General features: G+C 44.8%; 1 protein-coding gene across 1 annotated transcript in view; it reads right to left on the reverse strand.

The window, feature by feature from the left end:
- Positions 1-6,947: 6,947 nt before the first annotated feature.
- FGF11 (fibroblast growth factor 11) overlaps positions 6,948-14,073 on the reverse strand; it is an 86,063-nt gene continuing 78,937 nt past the window's right edge. Inside the window, exon 5 of the mRNA XM_060779906.2 lies at positions 6,948-7,833. Coding sequence (XP_060635889.1) covers positions 7,712-7,833 — 122 coding nt within the window. The 3' untranslated portion in view covers positions 6,948-7,711. The remainder of the gene's footprint in view (positions 7,834-14,073) is intronic.

Consider the following 14,073-nt stretch of genomic DNA (forward strand, 5'->3'; position numbering starts at 1 on the left):
CATTTACATCAGGCACGGGCAAACTTGGGCCCTCCAGGTGTTTTGTACTACAACTACCACAATTCCTAATGCATTTACATCAGGCATGGGCAAACTTTGGGCCCTCCAGGTGTTTTGTACTACAACTCCCACAATTCCTAATGCATTTACATCAGGCATGGGCAAACTTGGGCCCTCTGGGTGTTTTGGACTACAACTCCCACAATTCCTAATACATTTACATCAGGCATGGGCAAATCTGGGTCCTCCGGGTGGTTTGGACTACAACTCCCACAATACCTAATACATTTACATCAGGCATGGGCAAATTTGGGCCCTCCAGATGTTTTGGACTACAATTCCCACAATTCCTAATGCATTTACACCAGGCACGGGCAAACTTGGGCCCTCCAGGTGTTTTGGACTACAACTCCCACAATTCCTAATGCATTTACACCAGGCACGGGCAAACTTGGGCCCTCCAGGTGTTTTGGACTACAATTCCCACAATTCCTAATGCATTTACACCAGGCATGGGCAAACTTTGGGCCCTCCAGGTGTTTTGGACTACAACTCCCACAATTCCTAATGCATTTACACCAGGCACGGGCAAACCTGGGCCCTCCAGGTGTTTTGGACTACAACTCCCACAATTCTGAATGCATTTACACCAGGCATGGGCAAACTTTGGGCCCTCCAGGTGTTTTGGACTACAACTCCCACAATTCCTAATGCATTTACACCAGGCACGGGCAAACCTGGGCCCTCCAGGTGTTTTGGACTACAACTCCCACAATTCTGAATGCATTTACACCAGGCATGGGCAAACTTGGGCCCTCCAGGTGTTTTGGACTACAACTCCCACAATTCCTCACAGCCTTAAGATGCCGAGGGGTAAAAGGAAGGGGCCTGAGGCCAGGAATTGTGGGAGTTGTAGTCCAAAACAATTGGCGGGCCCAAGTTTACTAATACCTGATCTACCCCCCTCTCCCCTTGATCCGACCCCAAAGACACACAGAGAGACAAAGCCAAGTAGAATAATAAGAAACGTTTCCCTTTATTTCCAGATTTTTTTGAACCCTTTGCACCAGGTTGACAGGGAAGGGGGTTGGTTAGTTTATTGCTGAGAGAAAAAGGAGCCAGTTTCTCATGCAAAGGCAAAGGTTGTATATTTCCTTTTATTGGTATTTATTTTTGTAGTTTTTTTTTTCTCCTGCAGTTCTTATTGCTTTCTGTGCTGGGAAAGAAAAAGGAGGAAAATCAGGGCAGGATCCAGGAAGGCCAACCCATCATCCACCACAAACCCTAGCCATTTCTATTGCAAGGAGGGAGCCTTGTCCATTGCAAACGAGCATTTGCAAAGAGAGACACCTACCCAAGCTCATTCCCCCCCCCCCCATTATAACAAAAATATTAGTTTTAATCGTACTTTAAACCAAACTTAACATGGTGATCTTTCCAAATTTGCCTCCTTTTTTTGGAATAATAATTCTCAGAATCCCCTATGATTACATTTCCCAATATGACCATTTTGGGATTATAATTCCCATTTTCCCCTATGTCTAGTTTTCCAAATTTGATTTTTTTTATTATTATTACAATACCCGGAATAATCCAACCAGCATAATCAATATTCAGATGTTATTCCTCCAAAAGTAACTTTTCTAAGATCTAAATGATATTAATTGACTCTTTGCTGCCCTCTACTGGTTGATAAAAGTATTGTTCAATGTATTGTCGAAGGCTTTCATGGCTGGAATCTCTAGGTTCTTGTGGGGTTTTTTTCGGGCTATAGGGCCATGTTCTAGAAGCATTTCTCCTGACGCTTCGCCTGCATCTATGGCAAGCATCCTCAGAGGTAGTGATGAACCAGCCTGGACACAGCATATTATTTGAGAACACAGAAATGCTGGACCACACTAACAACCACCATGTCAGGCTACACAGAGAAGCCATTGGAATCCACAAGCATGTGGACAATTTCAACAGAAAGGAAGAGACCATGAAAATGAACAAAATCTGGCTACCAGTATTAAAAAACTCTAAAATTACAACAACAAAACAGCAGAGAGGAAACAACCAGGCACATCTTAACACCTCTCAACAAAAGATTTTCCCAAGCTCAGCCAGGCCTTCAAATGCTAATGAAGGTGGTCAGTTGAAACATTCACACCTAGCTCCAGCAGAGAAGAGCTCTTTGCCCCACCCCAGCCATTCCACAGATATATAAACCCATTGTCCTAATTCCAACAGACCTCACTATCTCTGAGGATGCTTGCCATAGATGCAGGCGAAACGTCAGGAGAAATGCCTCTAGAACATGGCCCTATAGCCCGAAAAAACCCACAAGAACCTAAAAGTATTGTTCCTTCAAGGGAAATATTCCTTGACTCTCTATCTCCCACTAGTGGCTGAAGGCCAGAATACAGAAAAGGTATACATATATTCATTGACTCTTTGCTGCCCTCTGCTGGTAGGTTAGAGCATTGTCCCTTCAAGGGAAATATTCCTTAACTCAGTATCTCCCCCTCGTGGCTGAAGGGTGCAATATTCATATCCTATCTACATTGACTCTTTGCTTCCCTCTGCTGGTAGGTCAGGGTATTGTCCCTCCAAGGGAAATACCCCTTGACTCTCTATCTCCCTCTATTGTCCCTTCTAGGGAAATATTCCTTGACTCTCTATCGCCCTCTCTTGTCCCTCCAAGGGAAATATCCCTTGACTCTCTATCTCCCTCTATTGACCCTCCAAGGGAAATATCCCTTGACTCTCTATCTCCTTCTATTGACCCTCCAAGGGAAATATCCCTTGACTCTCTATCTCCCACTAGTGGCCGAAGGGTGCAATACAGAAAGGGTATACATATTTTCCTTGACTCTTTGCTGCCCTCTGCTGGTAGGTTTGAGCATTGTCCCCTCAAGGGAAATATTCCTTAACTCAGTATCTCCCCCTAGTCGCCAAAGGGGGCAATATTCCTATCATATTTACATTGACTCTTGGCTGCCCTCCGCTGGTAGATCAGGGTATTGTCCCTTCAAGGGAAATATTCCTTGACTCCCTATCTCCCTCTAGTGGCCAAAAGACGGAATAAAGAAAGGGTATATATTTGTTGACTCTTTGCTGCCATCTGCTGGTAGGTTTGAGCATTGTCCCTTCAAGGGAAATATCCCTTGACTCTCTATCTCCCTCTACTGTCCCTTCAAAGGAAATATTCCTTATCTCCGTATTTCCCCCTAGTGGCCGTAGGGCGCAATATTCCTATCATATCAACATTGACTCTGTGCTGCCCTCTGTTGGTTGATCAGGGTATTGTCCCTCCCTTGACTCTCTATCTCCCTCTCTTGTCCCTTCAAGGAAAACATTCCTTGACTCTCTATCTCACTCTAGTGGCTGAAGGGCGAAATACAGAAAGGGTATACATATACTTGTTGACTCTTTGCTGCTCTCTGCTGATAGGTTTGAGCACTGTCCCTTCAAGGGAAATATTCCTTAACTCTGTATCTCCCCCTAGTGGCTGAAGGGTGCAATATTCCTATACAGATCTTCGTTGACTCTTTGCTGCCCTCTGCAGGTAGATCAGGGTATTGTCCTTCCAAGGGAAATATCCCTTGACTCTCTATCTCCCTCTACTGTCCCTTCAAAGGAAATATTCCTTAACTCCGTATTTCCCCCTAGTGGCCGTAGGGCGCAATATTCCTATCATATCTACAATGACTCTGTGCTGCCCTCTGTTGGTTGGTCAGGGTATTGTCCCTTCAAGGGAAATATCCCTTGACTCTCTATCTCCCTCTATTGTCCCCTCAAGGGAAATATCTCTTGACTCTCTATCGCCCTCTCTTTTCCCTCCAAGGGAAAAATCCCTTGACTCTCTATCGCCCTCTATTGTCCCTTCAAGGGAAATATCCCTTGACTCTATCTCCCTCTCTTGTCTCTCCAAGGGAAATATCCCTTCACTCTCTATCTCCCTCTCTTGCCCCTCCAAGGGAAATATCCCTTGACTATCTCCCTCTCTCGTCCCTTCAAGGGAAATATCCTTTGACGCTCTATCGCCCTCTCTTGTCTCTCCAAGGGAAATATCCCTTGACTATCTCCCTCTCTCGTCCCTTCAAGGGAAATATCCTTTGACGCTCTATCGCCCTCTCTTGTCTCTCCAAGGGAAATATACCTTGACTCTCTATCTCCCTCTAGTGGCCGAAGGGCGGAATACAGGGAGGGTATACATATATTCATTGACTCTTTGCTACCCTCTGCTGGTAGATAAGTGCATTGTCCCTTTAAGGGAAATATTCCTTGACTCTCTATCTCCCACTAGTGGCCGAAGGGCAGAATATAGGAGGGTATACATATATTTGTTGACTTTGCTGCCCTCTGCTGGTAGGTTTGAGCATTGTCCCTACAATGGAAATATTCCTTATCTCAGTATCTCCCCCTAGTGACCGAAGGGCACAATATTCCTATCATACCTACATTGATTCTTTGCTTCCCTCTGCTGGTTGGTCAGGATATTGTCCCACCAAGGGAAATATCTCTTGACTCTCTATCTCCGACTGGTGGCCGAAGGGCAGAATACTGGGAGGGTATACATATATTCATTGACTCTTTGCTGCCCTCTGTAGGTAGGTTTGAGCATTGTCCCTTCAAGGGAAATATTCCTTAACTCAGTATCTCCCCCTAGTGGCCAAAGGGCGCAATATTCATATCCTATCTACATTGACTCTTTGCTTCCCTCTGCTGGTAGGTCAGGGTATTGTCCCTCCAAGGGAAATATTCCTTGACTCTCTGTCTCCCACTAGTGGCCGAAGGGTGGAATACAGGGAGGGTAGACATATTCATTGACTCTTTGCTCCCCTCTGCTGGTTGGTCAGGATATTGTCCCTCCAAGGGAAATATTCCTTGACTCTCTATCCCCCTCTAGTGGCTGAAGGTTGCAATACAATGAAAATACAGAATAATAGAAGGTACCCCCAAAGGGCAGTTTCTCCCATTTGCAAGACAGAGAAATGTGGAGTAAAATTCCTGAGTTCGCACGAACCCTGTAACCATTGAAGAAAAGGAGCAAAAAGGTGGGGTGTCGGCCTGGATTTGGGACTCTGTCTCGGGTGCAAGACAGCTATGGCTCTTGCTAAACTTGGCACAGAGTGGAAGACATGGTTGGAAGACGCAATCCTTCCATAGATATAGATATGGCTCTTTTCGTTCTTACGGTGTGGCGTCCATTACTTCCTTCTTTCTACTTTTCCTCTTTCTGGCTAAACGAAAACCAATATTTACCATATTTCTCTCAAACGCAGCTGGAAAAATTGGACGAGCGCAAGGCTCATGGGGTAAACCAAGGAGAGGCGGGGAATAAAATTATTATTATTATTATTATTATTATTATTATTATTCTCCTGGCAGCCTAAAGGGGGCGCCAAATGTCAGGGATTCTAGGGGTCAATATATTGTGGGCTCCCTCTAGTGGACATAGCGATTATTGCAGTTACATTGTTGTCTTTCTAGCCCTTTTTTAGGTCTTTGTGGGGGCAATTTTCACAACAGTCGGAAGCAACTTATTGCTAAAAAAATGGCAAAAAGTACTGGCTATCCCATTTTGGTTGGTTTTATAAATACCTATTTTTGGCATTGATGCTAATAGCTGTGCCAACTTAGCCAAAGAGGCGAAATAACCCAATTTGCTGACTTTGGAAGGAATTGTGCAAGAAAAGGGAATGCCATCAAAGCTGGGCTTAAATTTACATCTTGTTGACATTGACTTTTGATCTTTGTTCTCTGTGTGGTGGAGGTTTTTAAGCAGAGGCTGGATGGCCATCTGTCGGGAGTGCTCCGAATGTGATTTTCCTAATTCATGGCTGAATGGGGTTGGACTGGATGACCCCCCAAGATTCTATGATTTTATGTATTTTAGGGTCCCTTGTTCCATCTGTGTCATTTAGGAATGTTGATCCCCAGCTTGAGCTGTGAAGACAGGCAGGTAAATAATAATAATAATAATAATAATAATAATAATAATGAATTTTCAGTCCAAAACACTCCTATTTGTCAGCTATTTTTTAAAAAAAGGAGATGCATGAAAAACATTGCAAATCATAATCCCTGGGTTTACTTTCTGGAAGACCTATAGAAGGCAATAGAAGACGGAGTATATATATATATATGTTTAAAAAAACCCATATTCTCCCACCCAGCTTCTTGCAGATCCCTTTTCCAACCCCATAAGCATTCACCGCCATCAATACCCCACCCCAGACCCCCCATATCATTCCACCCCTCCCTCGCCACCCGCCGTAACTTATTGCGTGTTGAAACCCTGTAAAGATAAATAGACATATGGCAAATTTGAGGATCCTGGGGGTAGTCTGTGTGTGTCGGAGTGTGAAACGGGCCCACACGAGGGTGAGGCTTGCACAGTTTTGTGGGGCACCCCCTTCCGCACTGCCTGGATCCTTGGCTTGTTTGTGTCCCAGCGGATGGATGTCCAAGATGCCCTGCTTGACCCTTTTGAGATAATGGTGTTGCCACTCAGTGGCCAAATATTGCATGTTAAATGTTTGCATTTTCTCTCCTTTGGAAGGAAAGAGGATCACAAATGAATTCCTAGTGTCTTCCAATGAATGCAATATTGCCATCCAGTGGCCAAAAGGGGTATTACGCATCATGGTGCAATGACTTCCTCAATGGACAATGCCGGCATCTAGTGGTCGAAACCAGTACTGCAGTCTATTTTTTTCCAACGTATGAAAACTGGCTCGTTTGCAACACAGACGTCCGTCCCCCCTTGGTATTGCAATATATTTATTTTCTGAGACGGGGGCCAAGGCAGAGACGGAAAGGTGGGGACAGTCAATGAGGTTCTTTCCAGGTGCTGAATTTGACATTGTCAGACTCTAGAAAGGCTAGATGAATCGTAGTTATCCTCTTCCTCCCTGAGCCATTAAAAGCAAAGCTGGATTTATTTCCCGTCTCCATGAAAAAAAAAAAAATCTGCATTGCAATATCCACAAATCCAAAAAAAGTGAAGTGTGTTTCTTTACAATGGTTTCAAATGGGAGAATGGTTGCCACCTAGTGGCTGAAAACAGGATAGCATATAAGTATTTATTTCTTTTTTTAAAAAAACAGGTTATGAAACGGAAGATCTTTTTTTCCCTGTAGTAGTAGTAGTAGTAGTAGTAGTAGTTGATGCAGCATCCCTTTTTGTTGGGGGGGTCAAAAGGACATTTATATACATTTTTTTTGTGTCCGGTTACTGTTTACTGCACCGTTTCATTTGCATGGACTGAGATAGGCCCATTAATAGAGATATGTATATATTGGACAAAAAGAGAGACGCAAGAATCTCTGATATATCGGAATTGAAAACCCACAGTGAATTTGTCACAGTTTTTTTTTTTTGGGGGGGGGGGATGGTTTGCAGCATTGTTACGTCGCCCCCTAGTGGACAGGTGCCACATTGCACCAATGGCTCGAAATGGGGGTTGGGTTGAGGATGGGGTGCAATGAATATCTTCTCAGCCCCAAAATAGCCAAGTCAAGAGCAAAATGATTGGTGGATTGTCTCAAGTACTCCTTGGAGGAGTCAGGAGTCAGAAGACATCTGGTGGGATGGCAGGGGGTCAAGGCGAGTTGAGGAAGGATGGCTCGTCTGTGTAGGATTCACCCTCCGGAGGCAGAGGAGGAGGAGGAGGAGGAGGCGGCTTTGGGTGGGTTGGGGGGGTCCCTCCCCAGCCGCGGGGCTACGTAGCCTCGGCCTTAGAGGGCTCCTTCCCTGGAGGTCCTGACGGGTTCGCCTCCTCGGCCTTCTTGCTCAGGGCCAGCTCCACCACGTTGTGCAGGGAAGGCTCCCGGTACAAGGCCACTGCGGAAGAAGGAGGGAGGAAGAAAGGACAGCGGTCAGTACGGATGCATTAGGAATCTCTAGGTTCTACAGTGTGACTTTGTTGTCAGTGAACACAGGACCCCGCCCCCTAAAAGATTTATAGCAGCGTTTCTCAACCTGGGGGTCGGGACCCCTGGGGGGTCGCGAGAGGGTGTCAGAGGGGTCGCCAAAGACCATCAGAAAACACAGTATTTTCTTTTGGTCTTCTGAGTTCTGTGTGGAAAGTTAGGTCCGATTCTATTGTTGGTGGGGTTCAGAATGCTCTTGGCTTGTAGGTGAACTATAAATCCCAGCAGATACATCTCCCAAATGTCAAGGTCTATTTTCCCCAAACTCCACCAGTGTTCACACTTGGGCATATAGAGAATTCATATCAAGTTTGGTCCAGATCCATCATTGTTTGAGTCCACAGTGAACTCTGGATGTAGGTGAACTACAACTCCAAAACCAAAGGACACTGCCCACCAAACCCTTCCAGTGTTTTCTGTTGGTCATGGGAGAACCGTGTGCCAAGTTTGGATCAAGTCCATCGTTGGTGGGGTTCAGAATGGTCTTTGCTTATAGGTGAACTATAAATCCCAGCAGATACATCTCCCAAATGTCAAGGTCTATTTTCCCCAAACTCCACCAGTGTTCACACTTGGGCATATAGAGAATTCATATCAAGTTTGGTCCAGATCCATCATTGTTTGAGTCCACAGTGTTCATGGGGGTCTCTGTGTGGGAAGTTTGGCCCAATTCTATCATTGTTGGGGTTCAGAACGCTCCTTGATTGTAGGTGAACTATAAATCCCAGCAAGTACAACTCCCAAATCCCAAGGTCTATTTTCCCAAAACCCCATGAGTGTTCACATTTGGGCATATGGAGTAACTGTGCCAAGTTTGGTCCAGATCCATCATTGTTGGAGTCTAGAGTGCTCTCTGGATATAAGCGAACTTCAACTCCCAAACTCAAGGTCAATGCCCACCAAACCCTTCCAGTATTTTCTGTTGGTCATGGGAGTTCTGCGTGTCAAGATTGGTTCAGTTCCATCATAGGTGGAGTTCAGAATGCTCTTTGATTGTAGATGAACTATACATCCCAGCAACTACAACTCCAATCCCCCACCCCCCCACCCCACCAGTATTCAAATTTGGGCGTTTCGGGTATTTGTGCCAAATTTGGTCCAGTGAATGAAAATACATCCTGCATATCAGATATTTATATTACGATTCACAACAGTAGCAAAATTAAAGAAGTAGCAACGAAAATAACATTATGGTTGGGGGTCACCACAACGTGGGAACCTGTACTAAGGGGTCGCGGCATTAGGAAGGTTGAGAACCACTGGTTTATAGTATTCCAAGGGCAACAAGCCAAAATGAGATAATGCGGTGTCCTCCCTTCTGCATAAAGTCTCATACAGCAGTTCCCTTTCTCTTACACGCAGTCTCCCAATGTTGTCTGTCAGCCTGTTCAGCCTGTGATTTTATTTATTTATTTATTTACTTATTTATTTACAGCTTTTATATTCCGCCCTTCTCACCCCGCAGGGGACTCAGGGTAGATTACAATGTACACATATATGGCAAACATTCAATGCCAATTTGACATACAACATATACAGACATACACATAGGCTATTTAACTTTTTCTGGCCACCAGGGGAGCTGTCGCTTTCATCATCCATCTAGGACACTGATGAAGTACTTCCACATTCCCCGCATGCTTTTTTGCTGGAGTGCTTTGCTGGAGTCTTTTTTATGGCCTCATAAATCAGTTAATTTAGCCTCCCCACACTTTAAGGTGGTACCTAATTTTGCTACTTGGCAGATGCAACTGTCTTTCAGGTTGCAAAGGTCGACAACAGGCTACACAATTGGTTGGAAGCCCACTCCAACCCGGGCTGGCTTTGAACTCATGACCCTTTGGTCAGAGTGATCTTAATGCAGCTGACACTCAGCCAGCTGTGCCACAATCCCGGTGTGTCTGATGTTCATGTTAATGCTAATGTTCACGATGGGAATGGAGTGTCACACACCAAGGCTGAAAGCACACCTTTGAACCTACAAACACTCCAAAGTTCTTTAACAATTAAACAGTTTATTGAATAAATGTAAGTAGTAGTGAAAAAAGTGAATAAGGCAAGTAAAAGATTATGTAAGGAAGTATAAAAACAATCCAAACCAGCAGGTAGGCAAATATAACCCATAAAAGAGAACAGAGTTGATTCTTAATTCCACAACAAGATCCACGAATGCATAGTCCTTAAAAAACCACCAAGGAAAATGTCCAAAGTCTTTTGAAAAGCCAGGGAACAGGACCAAAATCCACAGAAGAATTACACAGGGAAACATTCACCTACAGCAACTTGAGTCTTAGAATCATAGAATCATAGAATCATAGAATCAAAGAGTTGGAAGAGACCTCCTGGGCCATCCAGTCCAACCCCGTTCTGCCAAGAAGCAGGAATATCGCATTCAAATCACCCCTGACAGATGGCCATCCAGCCTCTGCTTAAAAGCTTCCAAAGAAGGAGCCTCCACCACACTCCGGGGCAGAGAGTTCCACTGCTGAACGGCTCTCACAGTCAGGAAGTTCTTCCTCATGTTCAGATGGAATCTCCTCTCTTGTAGTTTGAAGCCATTGTTCCACGTCCTAGTCTCCAAGGAAGCAAAAAACAAGCTTGCTCCCTCCTCCTCCCTGTGGCTTCCTCTCACATATTTATACATGGCTATCATATCTCCTCTCAGCCTTCTCTTCTTCAGGCTAAACATGCCCAGTTCCCTAAGCCGCTCCTCATAGGACTTGTTCTCCAGACCCTTGATCATTTTAGTCGCCCTACTCTGGACACATTCCAGCTTGTCAATATCCCTCTTCAATTGTGGTGCCCAGAATTGGACACAATATTCCAGATGTGGTCTAACCAAAGCAGAATAGAGGGGTAGCATTACTTCCTTAGATCTAGACACTATGCTCCTATTGATGCAGGCCAAAATCCCATTGGCTTTTTTTGCCGCCACATCACATTGTTGGCTCATGTTTAACTTGTTGTCCACGAGGACTCCAAGATCTTTTTCACACGTACTGCTCTCGAGCCAGGCGTCCCCCATTCTGTATCTTTGCATTTCATTTTTTTTCTGCCAAAGTGGAGTATCTTGCATTTGTCACTGTTGAACTTCATTTTGTTAGTTTTGGCCCATCTCTCTAAACAGAGAGTTCCATAAATCTTGACATGACATACATATAAGACTTGACCAGTAACTGATGATGCGCTCACTGAAGGCAACACTGTAAAAGCCCTATATTTATTCAAAAAGACCTACACAAAATGCATTCCGATTCCCTTGAGAACTCTCCTGCAAATTCCTCTTTTCCCTTATTCTGACAGACCTTTGGACTCCCTCTTGCAGGTGGCGATCTTGACAAATTTGACCCCTTCTGTCAAAGGTTGATTCCTCCCGGTTGCTCGTTAACACATTCCTTTTGCTTATATTTGCTTTCCTTATCTAGCAACCCAAGCTGGTTCCCATCAGACTGTCTGGAAACCATTCTATCTTGAAAACTAACAATCCCAGAGTCTTCCAACTCCCTTTGCTCTGCAGTTTGTTCTGTTCACAATCCCCTGAGAATCTACATTAAAATCCAACATGGAAATCTCTGAAGGGTCCTGCTCTGAAGGAAATTGAACATAACCATAATCCTCATCTTGGGGCACTGCAACAACCCCAGTCGGCTGAGCTCCTACATGGGGTGACGTTCCCGATGGTGGCATTGGGGATGAGAGTTTGCTTAGGCCTGAGTTAAGCTCAGACAAGAAGCCTGCACTGTCTCAAGAAGATTCCCAACGCCACATTCCTGGGAGAGGCCGTTCACAGCTTTTCTCAGAACAACTGACTGAAGACGATTTGTCAGGTGCAGAAAATAATGAGAGCTCAGAGAGAGCTGTTAATGAGAGCTTGGAAAGAAACCAAAGTTGACAGAGTCTGCAAAGACTCAGAGTGTCCTCTCATTTACAGCAAAAGAAAGATAAGAAACCGTTTTCTAACAGCAAGGTCAAGAGGAATGCTTTCCTTTCAGTTTTAGGACCTGGAAATATTATATTGAAAGAGTTACCTCATTTGAGTCAACGTTGGGATTTGATCATGGTCTTGCTTTCAAGTTCTCATAGTTTCATGTATCAAGTTCTTTCCAAGCTCCAGGTTTGTGTATGAGATTTTTCCTGCTGTCTAGTTTCATGGCAGTGTGGACTCAGATAACCCAGTTTAAAGCAGGTATTGTGGTTTTTTCTGCTTTGATATCCTGGGTTATCAGAATCCTAGAATCCTAGAGTTGGAAGAGACCTCATGGGCCATCCAGTCCAACCCTATTCTGCCAAGAAGCAGGAATATTGCATTCAAATCACCCCTGACAGATGGCCATCCAGCCTCTGTCTAAAAGCCTCCATAGAAGGAGCCTCTACCACACTCCGGGGCAGAGAGTTCCACTGCTGAACGGCTCTCACCGTCAGGAAGTTCTTCCTCATGTTCAGGTGGAATCTCCTTTCTTGTAGTTTGAAGCCATTGTTCCATTGCGTCCTATTCTCCAGGGAAGCAGAAAACAAGCTTGCTCCCTCCTCCCTGTGGCTTCCTCTCACATATTTATACATGGCTATCATGCCTCCTCTCAGCCTTCTCTTCTTTAGGCTAAACATGCCCAGCTCCTTAAGCCGCTCCTCATAGGGCTTGTTCTCCAGACCCTTGATCATTTGAGTCGCCCAGGTGTTTTGGTCTTGCACCATTGCTAACAGCCTCAGGCCCCTTCCTTTCCCCCCTCAGCCGCGTTAGTGGAAACGGAAAGGGAAAAGGAAGGGATCGGAGGGTGTTAGTAATGGTGGGAGTAGAAGTCCAAAACACCTGGAGGGCCAAAGTTTGCCCATGCCTGTTCTAGACCAATGGCCAGCTGCCCTCCTCCCTCGCCTACCAATCCTGGTGAGGATCCTAGCCAGCCTCTTTGTTGACCCCCAACCATAAAATTACTTTCGTTGCTACTTCATAACTGTAATTTTGCTATTGTTATGAATCGTAATGTAAATATCTGATACGCAGGGTGTATTTTCATTCACTGGACCAAACTGGGCACAAATACCCAATACGCCCAAATCTGAATACTGGTGGGGTTGGGGAGGGGGTGGTTGATTTTGTCATTTGGGAGTTGTAGTTGCTGGGATTTATAGTCCACCTACAATCAAAGAGCATTCTGAACCCCACCAACAATGGAATTGAACCAAACTTGGCACACAGAACTCCCATGACAGAAACAGAAAATACTGGAAGTGTTTGGTGGGCATTGACCTTGAGTATTGGAGTTGTAGTTCACCTATATCCAGAGATCACAGTGGATTCAAACAAGGATGGATCTGGACCAAACTTGGCACAAATACTCAATATGCCCAAGTGTGAACACTGGTGGAGTTTGGGGAAAATAGACCTTGACCTTTGGGAGTTGTAGTTACTGGGATTTATAGTTCACCTACAATCAAAGAGCATTCTGAACCCCAACAATGATAGTGTGCTGGTACGGCTGTACCAGGAGCTCCAACTTTATTTTCTTTCTGTTATCTGTTTGCAGTCATAGGGCAGGCCACCTGTCCATCATAATTAAGCTTCGGTTCCGCCCCTTGTTCAGGGCTCTGGGAGGGAAAGGAGCCATTTTTTGGTCAGTCTCACATAAGGAAGCTAAATTATAGGACATAGACCAGCTCGTCCCGTAGAAATACTTCTTTTCCCAAGAACATCCGGGGAAATAGAAACAGAAATTCCAGGAGAAAGGTCCCAAGGCTCTGGCTGAGAGTTCACAGCCTCACAGCCTCACAGCAATCAGAGGGAATACAGCCCTGAAGTTTTCAAAGAATTCTCGGAGGGAGGACAGCATTACAGATCCACGGAATTCCAGCTGAAATACAAACTTCGGCTGGTAGGTCTACTTGATACCCAGACGCATTTGGAATCGGTAGTAGGACCCACACCGATGAGGCATAGATAGTAAACAGCCTGGGAGAGGTTAAATAGGGTTTTTTCTCACAGAGAAAGTACAGTTAATCAAAGTCAGGTACCAGTCCATTGAGGACTAGACTAAGAAAGCCTTGAAGTGTTGTTTGAACCATTGAAGATCTGTTGTTTGTTCCATAATAAAGACTTTGTTGTATCATTAAAGACTCTAAAGACCATCACTTCAGAAAAATCCCTGAGAACCTCTCT

The sequence above is a fragment of the Anolis sagrei genome, chromosome 6 (assembly GCF_037176765.1).
Source record: "Anolis sagrei isolate rAnoSag1 chromosome 6, rAnoSag1.mat, whole genome shotgun sequence".
Taxonomy (NCBI): Eukaryota; Metazoa; Chordata; class Lepidosauria; order Squamata; family Dactyloidae; genus Anolis; species Anolis sagrei.